The sequence below is a fragment of the Nicotiana tabacum genome, chromosome 2 (assembly GCF_000715075.1).
Source record: "Nicotiana tabacum cultivar K326 chromosome 2, ASM71507v2, whole genome shotgun sequence".
Classification (NCBI taxonomy): Eukaryota; Viridiplantae; Streptophyta; class Magnoliopsida; order Solanales; family Solanaceae; genus Nicotiana; species Nicotiana tabacum.
In genome coordinates, this window is record NC_134081.1 from 15,223,355 (window position 1) to 15,233,379 (window position 10,025).

Sequence of the window (10,025 nt, forward strand, 5' to 3'; positions counted from 1 at the left end):
GGATGCAGGTTACCTAGTTTTAAGAAAAAATACCTCAATAAATTGATATTATTTAGTTACTGACTGGGAACCTGACCCTCTTCTGCAATATGTCCATGGAAATGTGCACGTGTATATATAATGTAGTTTGGTAAAGCACAGTTCACCCAATGTAGACATATTACTAGCTAATATTGTTGTATATTTCACAAAGATTTAGCTGCTTTTATCGTCTTGCTCCCTTTTCCACAGCCCAGACAAGGAAATACAAAGGAAAACTAGATACGAACTGAATATCAAATTGCTTGATTCGTGTGCCAGGTTAGAAATGCATTTTGCTGTACTTACAGAAATCAAGTTCAGAATGCTTACGTTTCATGTAATGAGAGGTGCCCGATACTGGCATTTAATATCATCAAGCTATACTATAGTTAATACTAGGTGATGCAACATTTGTATTTTATTAGTTATCTCCTAAAACCTTGGATCTTTTGTTATATGAAACTACCTAGATTGCCTCTACATAGTTACAACTTCTACTATGAGGTCTTCTATCAACAATTTCTCAATTTCCTTGCCTATCAGATCAATGTCGTCCTTGAGTTCTAGCCAATGCATCTCCTCGACAATATTAGCGGGCGTGTCTGCATTTGCAATACTTTCATGGCTTCTCAGCAGTTGCTGCAGCATATTCATCATCCCATATTTCTGCCACTTCCAGTTAATACCCTCTATTGGCTTCACCCACGGGCAAGGATCAACATACGTCCTGAGAATCTCCAACAGACCCAAGTTTATACGGTCAAACAATATCTGCCTTTCATATCTCGGTCCAGATGTTTCATCAGTGTACTTCTTCTCAAGGTTGTCAAAAATCCAGGGATCCAAAGGAGACTCCAGAGAGTGGCAAGATGTTACGAATGTGTCGGGGTCGGATGCCCTCAAGCCAGAGTTTGTGAGCACATCTAATGTGTAAGAAGTTTGCCAGCTTTGGGACCTTAAACTACACTTGTCTTCAAAGGCCTCAGCTGATGGTCCTTCAACCTCTTCATCACTTACTACTACATCAGCATAAGCCTCTGACTCCATTCTGAGGAGCTTCAGTTGCATCCGGAGCTCTGGCGAGATTACAAGTATGTGAATAAATAACTCTCAAAATACGGGGACAAAGATAATCTACTAAACTTAATAATAAGAACAAGAAGAAGACATAACAATAAAAATGATGAGAATGGTAATAAGGGGCTCAAATACTAGATTCGTCATCATTCAAATGCAAAAAACTTTGACATTTCGGGAAGGAGAGTAGCAATTTCAACTTGTGAGTAGCTAAAGCATAAAAGATGCAGATTAAAAAATTCACCATCAGAGGTGCGCCCTGTCAATTGAATACACAAGGTGTTTGATGATTTGAAATGCCGCAGAAAAGTAAGTCTGCAGTTTATAAGCATAGAGTCTTCTCCTTTTCTTATTTATTTGTTTTGCTAATCCGAATGTTACGAACTATACAATTACACATGACAGATATTGGAGATTGGAAGTAGCATATTGCAAATAATTGCAATGGTCAAGAAATCAGACGTACCATTAAGTTCAGCACTAACTCTCTCAAAGCATTCTGAACCAGAAGACACATCTTCGGTAAAAGGAACCTCCAGAACTGAAAGTGGACTAGGATGATCAGCCTCCTTGGAGCTCACTGATGACTCAGGTTCAGGTGCAGGATACTCCAAAAGAACAGAAGCTGCTGCAGGTGGTGGTTCCGGAAGTACTGCCTAGATAACAGAAAGCTCCACATATAAGATAAAAAAAAGACTTGAAACTCAGAAAACATAAATAGAAAAGTACTGTAAACATACAAACTAATAAATCTTTGGTGTTTTAAAGACCTAATTAACCACACTCCGCAGTCTGCCCACCCTTTTGGTGCAAGCTTACTACTCTTCTGGAAACAATTAAAATGAAAAACTATCACTCATCTCGTTATAAACACCATAGAAACGAAAAGCAGAGACATCCTTTTACTCCAAGGACTAATCGTCTATCTATGCCCATAGAACATAACAATAGGCAAAGTTTACCCCAAATAAATGTGTTTGGAGTGCTATATTATTTAATGTGCATTCAGCACGATCAACGTATGCAGTGCCTGCCATTTTGTAACACGTGCATTTGGTACATCATACATATGATACCAGCATCACAAGCTTTTCAAATTGATCCAAGCAAGAAAGTTTTGCACAAACTAATAGGCAACATAGTAAATGTTGTACACATTATTACTTCCTGATGAGTAATTATGCAATGGACAAAGAGAAAGAGGCAGCACTAATACATGCAGTTTAGAAAAGGTACGAAAGATACAAATGGTTTACAAGTAAAAGCTGATGCAAGGAAAACCATTCTACCTGCCATCCGCTCACAGTGTTAACTTAAATAATGTCTCACAGACAAAAATGGAAGACTGGCGTGTCAATTCCTTCTAGAATAATGCCATATCAATTACACCAGCTATATAGCGATATGTCTGAAACATCTGGATCAAATACCACACATACAAATACCCTCCAACTTGAAATTATTCAATGTATATCTCCAATTCAAAGAGCATTTCATAAGCAATTTCTCAGCTTGTTGAAACAGAAAATCCAACAGTAAGTGACCATATACAATCAATTTGAAAATCTGCATCGTCCAAAATGGGAAACCTTAAATCAGAAGTGTTAAACAGGAATCTAAGCTGTCTTCCCCCAAAAAAGTGGCTTAATTTCCCCGGACCTCCTAGGTCTTTTTAATACAAATGCACCCTTCAAGTTCTACCATAATCATGACACAAACCAATTCCCATTAGGCTTCATCTTTAGTGTTATTGAAGTGGCCGATGGCACCAAATTTGTCAGTAAATAAAAAACACCATAAAGTTGCTTTTTGAGTAGTAAAGTGTATAAAACACAGGCAGAAATTTAAGGTATCAACATGTTAGTGTGTGCAAAGCATTATATAGCACTAAATCACAATGATTGGCTAAGATAGACCAGAAACCATCCCAGTCAGCTAGTTACTGTTTCGAGCTTCTTTTGACAAAGATAGCCATTTCAGTTTGAGCTTACTAAAAGACTAGTCAAGCCTAAGCTAAGAAAATGCAAACTGGAGTACTTGATTAGTCGGTTCAGTCACTTGCAAAGTGGCCACCCATGAAGTTAATCAAGGAAATCCAGATAATATTGTTATATCTAGAAAGACTAGAGATTGCAAAGTAGCCATGTCAGTTTGGGCTTACAAAAAGACTAGTCAAGCCTAAGCTAAGAAAATGCAAACTGGAGTACTTGATTAGTCAGTTCAGTCACTTGCAAAGTGGTCACCCATGAAGTTAATCAAGGAAATTCCAGATAATATTGTTATATCTAGAAAACAATCACATGTATTTCAACTACTTTCAAGCAATAAACATCGACAATTTTTCAGCTTTAACATTATCTAAGAGGATGTTCCTCTTAAGATAATAATGGCAGAAAACTGATACTACCATTTATGTTTGATTATTTCCTACTTAAAAGCACTTTCCTTTTTTGGTCATATGCGCTTAAACAACGAAAGGTGTTCTTCATTCTATGGACCTCAAAAAGGAAGTGGTCAATTGCACGTGTAATCAAATAAATCCAGAAATCATTTTCTAAAGCTACCTGTAAAAAGGAGACATGAAACTTGTATCCCCCCAACTAGTATATAGTCATTGCTTAAAACTATCAGATTTCCCAGCTAACATATTCTCATAAAACACATCATCTCAATATGAAATTCTCCAGCCAGAACCCATAAATTTTCTGTCTCAATATTACAGATTAAGGAAGATGCCACTTAGTGCTGGCTACACTACTTCACCAAGTAGACATTGTGGCCATTTCCGAAAGCAGTAATGTCAGAGAAAAAGGATGCCCAATAAGGAAAATTCACCAAAGAACATAAAACACCCACATTCTAGGAAGACTCTAAAACACAAGTACACAACTGACAGAAAATTTACTATGCAAAACTTATAGCCAAATCAAAAGCGCATCAGTTACCATATCAAAGCCAAGGCTAAGCAAGGTAACCTAACAGGTATACAGCAAGTGAGAAAGGAAGAAAAAGATATGGAAACTATGTTTAAGTGAGAAGACGTAAAACATCTACACGAGAATAAACAAACCTGTGGAACTGAAACCTCTTGATTAAGAGGAGAAGCACTGCAACATTCTGCAGGTAGCTTTTGAAGCATCTCAATAGAATATTCTGATGACAGGGTTATACCCTCGGTTTCAGCATCATCCGAAGCATCAGTATAACGCATGTCATCTGCAGCAGGCACCTGCAAAGCTACAGGCAGCTTCTCAGATTGATTCTTTTCTAGGTTCATATCAATTCTCTGGCTTAGCTTGCCTTTTGATGAGGAGTCACTACCAAGATGACAGGAATGAAGTTTCTTCTTGCTAGATCTAGAGTCTTTGGATAAGAATTCATCTCTCAAATTCAGCATACCATCCAAGGACCTACTTCTGCGGTGATTTACACACTGTTCCCTATTTACGGGATCTTTGGGAATTGAGGATTGCTTATTAGAAAAAACTTCCCGTCGTCCTCTGGTTCTATGCTTTTTGCTGCCAAAAGGCGGAGAAGTTGACCTGTATCCTGATGAATCATTAATACACACATCCTTCCAACCATCTCTACTACTAATACCCAAAGGGAAATCCCATTCAGCAGTTCCTTTCCTGCCACCAAGTTCGCTGGTGGATTCTTCAACATGCACCATGGTATCACAATGATCGGGTTTGGTTCCCCCATCAGGTAAAGAAAGCATTTCACCAAGTGTACTACTCTTACCAGCCATTTCAATGTCTTGATAATATTGAGTCATCTTCCACCTCTCAGACAACCTCTTTTTTGCCTCCCTGCCCACTGATGTTTCGGAAGAACCTTGAGATGAAGATTTTTTCAGATTACCCCTGCCAAATGACTTCCTACCAGACAAAGTTGTAATGTCTGACTCACCGGTCGAATCACTTTCATACACATCACAAGAACTTTCATCTCCAGCATATCCTTTAAAACCAGAACTTCTAAAGTATCCATCCCCACCATCAGAAGGCCCAAAAGAGTCCCGCATCCGCCTCGTAATTTCCTTTGCAATATCCCTTGCTTCTTTTGACTTGGGCCTTGATATCCCCATATTCTTAGATGAACTTTTCTCTTCCTCTAGTCCTGCTCCCCGAGGTGAAGCACGAGGATGTTGTGCATGCTTCCTCACGTCAGGCTGATATGGAACAGAAGTAATATCACTTTGTGTTATCCCAACGTTCGGCTTTAAAACAACAATTTTTGTTGGAAGAATATTTTCCTCCTTTCCTTCAGAAAGAATCGGTGATGACTTTTGGGAATTCTGTCCACTATGACGATGCTGTGACTGGAGTAAGAGACCATCAATGCGCTCTTTCTGCAAGTTGATGTCTTGTTTACGTGAACCGCCTCTACCAGATTTGCAGGATTTGACACTGCCTTCATATTTCACAGAATTTGATGGCTTTAATACTGCTATGTGACTGCACATAGAACTAGCAGTGTCAACTTGCAGATCCTGCAGGTGCTTCACAAACAAGGGATCTGGTCCCTGAAGATACTTTATCAATAATTCCTTATTTGATTCAAGCGCCTCAAGAGTGTCATGAAATTCTTTTGAGTTCTGAAACCTTTCATCAGTCGAAAGACGTTTTGCATCCATAAATTTCTGCTGTATAAGTGCCATATCAGGAGTAGCAAATCTACCGGTTTCAGTCCATCTTGATGAATGACGACGATTGGCAACATGCGATGCTTCCAAATCCTCATACACATCCTTGAATTCTTGATGCTCCATGGAACTTCTTTTACTAGATTGTTCATTGAATAGCTGCCTCCTCCTCCTGGGATCTACCTGTTCATTTCTATGTTGGCAGTTGTCTGATAACCTTCTTTGTTGTCTGCCAATATGCTGCGGAGATGGCATCCCTTCAAGACCCATCAATCTGGCAACAATGCTGGGTGGCCTTCTCTTTGATTCGACTTCTTCTTTTGCCATCTCTTCTGCAAGCAACTTTTTAATTGGTGTCCCAGTAACTCGTTTGGAAGAGCTCTTCTCTAAATCAAGCATAATCTACAGGTAGAAAATATTAATGTAAATCAGCTAAAACTATTAATTTATTTGAGAACTAATTAACCATGAGATATCCCACAAAAAGGCTGATATCTATACACATTGGCTGACCATATCTCCCCTAGCAGTTCCATCACAGTAGGAACGAGAATTTAGAGCCACTTTTGGTGTAGCAATCTGTTTCTGAGCTAGTCTACTTCCTGGACACGGGATCAAGTAACAATGTCAGTACTCGCTTTGCAATCACCAATTAAAGAGAGGTAGCTGCAACTCAGATTAAACTTCAAGCTGAGTATATTAAAAGAAACAGTAAAATTTCTAACATGCTCAGATAGCTATGGAAGAATAAACAGACAAAAGCAAACCAATAGCACCATTCAAGAATGGGTTTAGGTTTTGTGTACTGACGGCATAAAAAATATTTACACGATTAGTAACATATAAGGTAATTACATGTAAATCTCTTGATAAGCATTAATTGGTACTAGTAAAAATTGTAACTAACCTGCTATTATAGGTTAAAATAACTAATAGTGTAAAAAAAAACTTTACACTGTTATATAACTTAAATCTTTCAGGAATTTATGTTAGTGAACATCAAGGAAGAGAGTAAATTACAATAGGGTTAAGCAGAATAGCTATAAGTGAATCAACCCATCGCTTAACATAATGATTAAAAAAAAAATTAGAACAAAAACAAAATGATGGTGTTGCCACTACATAAAGGGGCCTAATCATTCATGGAAAACATCTAACTTTAATTAAAGTAAGAACTGGAAAAAAGTAATTTGGAAACCAAAAATGTTTTAAAAATAAAAACTAAAGCCATACCTCATGGGTATGTACATAACAAGGAGAAAAGCAATTATCGAGATAAAATACGACATCGAAGAAGAAGACAAATGAAAAGAAAAAAAAAACATTAAAAGTATTATTTCATCTTTAAAAATAGAAAATTTTGAAATAAAAATATCTACCGAGCTCACTAGAAAAAGGAAAAGAAAAAGGATACGAAGTAAATTTGAAAGAGGATTTGATAAAGAAAGAGTCAATTATGCCACATAATCGGTGTTTGCTTGCCAAATTAAATACTACTATTAAAAATGGCATACATAAGACGAAGAAAATCTTACTTAGGAAAAAAATTAATAAATTATCATCAGAAAAAAATGGAGAGATTCATTTAAACTTCTGCCGTTCAAATACACAAAGGAAAATTTAGAGAAAGTTTACAACAGCTAAATTATCAAAATGTAAGAGTAAATAAATAAACAAAATAAATTCATTAAATCACCTTCCCTTTTTTTCAGCTTTTGTTAGTTTGGTCAAACAGGCAACCAGATTTCACCCAATTCTCCGAATACAAAGACGCATTTTCAGAAAACAATTTATTCACTGTAAATATTACTATTACTTTTCTGTTCATCCACAAAACTCAGCTCATCAAAGCAAATTACTAGTAATTCTAGCAAACAGTTAAATCAGAGAGAATTGAGAAAATTTACCTTCCATAATTCCCGAAGCACTTCTGGACTTTCTATGACGACTTTTCTCCATTGTTTTTCAAAAAAAATCCAGCTCGGGAGACAGCAAGGGAACAAAAAGTAAAAACAAAAAAATAAAGGAGGAAAAAAAAAAAGTTAAAAGGATTTTGAAAAGAGGAGAGAGGGAAATTTTTTATTAGATCGTAAATCTCGGAAAAAAGCAAGTGACAACCTCGAAAATCACCACCAGCTCCATTTCAAAAATTCAACAAAAAAAAAAGGAATTAAAAACCCTAGCTCAAGCTTTCTATCTTCTTCTTCTTCTTCTTCACAGCTTCATCATTTTTGAAAAGACATTGACACAACACAGAGAGAGTGTGTGTGCGTGTGTGGGTGTGAGAGAGAAAGAGAAATTGTGATTAACGGATCACATTGTAGAGAGAGAAAGCAAGGGAGAGAGTAAATACGTATAGAGAGAGAAACAGTGACAGAGGGAGAGAGGTGGACATTAATGAGGGACTTATCATTCTAGCTAAGCTATGAGTTTATTTTGGGTGCAGAGAAACTGCGTGTGCGTGTGTGAGAGAGAGAGAGAGAGAGATTTTGAAATGCAAAAGTTTTGAAATAGGGAAAAGTGAGGACAAAACGGGACACAGTGGGAGAGATACGGAGGACTCGCTATTTCCCTATCTGCGCGGGTGGAATAGAGTGTAGTGGGGTTAGTGGGACCTACGTGCTAAGTTTTGACGCCACGTCACTTGACTGACACTATTTTATTATTTTTGCCATGACTTCAAGCCTGAATTTATTTGGAAAATTATTTGGCAGCACGTGTTTGGTTTTTAAATAAAAGATGTTTAGTTTGTTGATTGTTTTGGTTAATTACTAACCAAATTTTGGTTTGGGCTTAGGAATATTGTATTACGATTCTTCATCTTTTTTTTTTTTTTTTAACACTTCTAATTTTTGATTCTTTTGGAAAATATTGCAGTAAATAAAGATGTTTAATCAATTTTAATCTATTAATACAAATTATGTTCATTCTAAAGTTTTAGTGATAACTTCTAAAAAAATTTAAAAAAATGAGAGTTCGATGCACTAATGCGCGAGATTCGAGAAAAGATCGTACCATAAAGATGTATTGTATGCAATCATATCCTGTATTTTTCAAACAAAAAAAAGAGGAATAAAGATGCAAGTCTCTTACTTACACTTTACAGGATATCTAGATATGACAGGAGAAAAATATTTTACATAAAAATGACCTAACTTGCTCCTCTTGTTCGAAAATATTCATATTTACCCTTTCCAAAGTTCAAATAATTTTCTTACTTTGTTGGGGTAAATTTATCCCTCTAATTCGGTTATGAACTTAATTTATTCATAAGTTCCTCCATGCATTTATCAGTTATATGCAACAAATACCAATTTATTTTCCCTTTGAAGTAAAGTTAGTACTGTGCCTTAAAGGAACGTTCCTGTTCTGGTTCCTTTATTTGTCAATTTCAAATTTCAAATACATCAGGTAGATAAAGTCATAAAGTATTTATCTTCACTTATTGTCGAGGACTACATATTTGACTTTATTATCCAATTTTGACCAAGTAAATGCAATAATAAAATAACTTCCTAATGACATACTTAGCTCCAACCCCAAATATTAATGGTGTGCGGAATCAAAAGTAATTAAAGTCGTCGAACTTTTCAAAAAGGCAAGTCCATTATCAATAGTATTGGGAAAAATATATGCTAAGGTAAATAATTTTAGCATTTTGGTAAATCTCCGTAGAAGACACTCGAGCTTTGAATCTTTAATCAAGTCTCAGATTTGAGTCCTAGGTATAAAGTCGTCTTTGTTAAGTAGCGTTTTATTTTTCAATAAGGGACTTTTCAATGCGATTCGAATTTAATCTGGCCTCAATGTGGATACCAAACACCGGATGAGAAAAAAAAAATCACTTTGGGCGTGGAGTAACCACTTTCCTACTAAAATGGTGTTGTCCAATTCTCTCTCTAAACTTTTAACTAAAACTGTCAAAAATGGGGATAATAAACTTGATGTTTGTAACTTAAAAAAACAAGATCAACTCGACTTTTGTAATTCTTTTTTTTCATGTAAAGCGTAATTAATAAAAAATTACCTAATTTTATCTATAAAAAGAATGTGATTAACTCTAGGGAGAAGTTAGAATAAATATGTTGTTATTTTAACCAAAGGTAAATGTAGCTCCAACTTTTTTAATGAAAAAAACTATCCTTGCCCTATAACTTACATGAATAAAGAAATTTGTTTAAGGGTAATTAGAATTGTTTAAATATTGTTGGTGAAACCAGAAAGTTGAGTGGTAGAAGTTAGAACCACATAACTTCTTCACTTGCCCCAACCCACCATC

General features: G+C 36.1%; 1 protein-coding gene across 2 annotated transcripts; it reads right to left on the minus strand.

The window, feature by feature from the left end:
- Positions 1–362: 362 nt before the first annotated feature.
- On the minus strand, positions 363–8,213 carry LOC107794009 (uncharacterized). Of its 2 annotated transcripts, none has more exons than XM_016616457.2 (5): positions 7,654–8,213; positions 6,260–6,348; positions 4,169–6,148; positions 1,565–1,754; positions 363–1,097 (listed from the first exon to the last, which is right to left on the minus strand). In XM_016616457.2, exons 1-5 carry the CDS (start codon positions 7,703–7,705, stop codon positions 499–501), a joined length of 2,910 nt encoding a protein of 969 aa, XP_016471943.2. In that variant the 5' UTR covers positions 7,706–8,213; the 3' UTR covers positions 363–498. The 2 variants fall into 2 exon arrangements, with proteins under 2 accessions (XP_016471943.2, XP_016471942.2); XM_016616456.2 differs by having other exon boundaries at positions 6,248–6,348; positions 7,654–8,207.
- Positions 8,214–10,025: the final 1,812 nt, after the last annotated feature.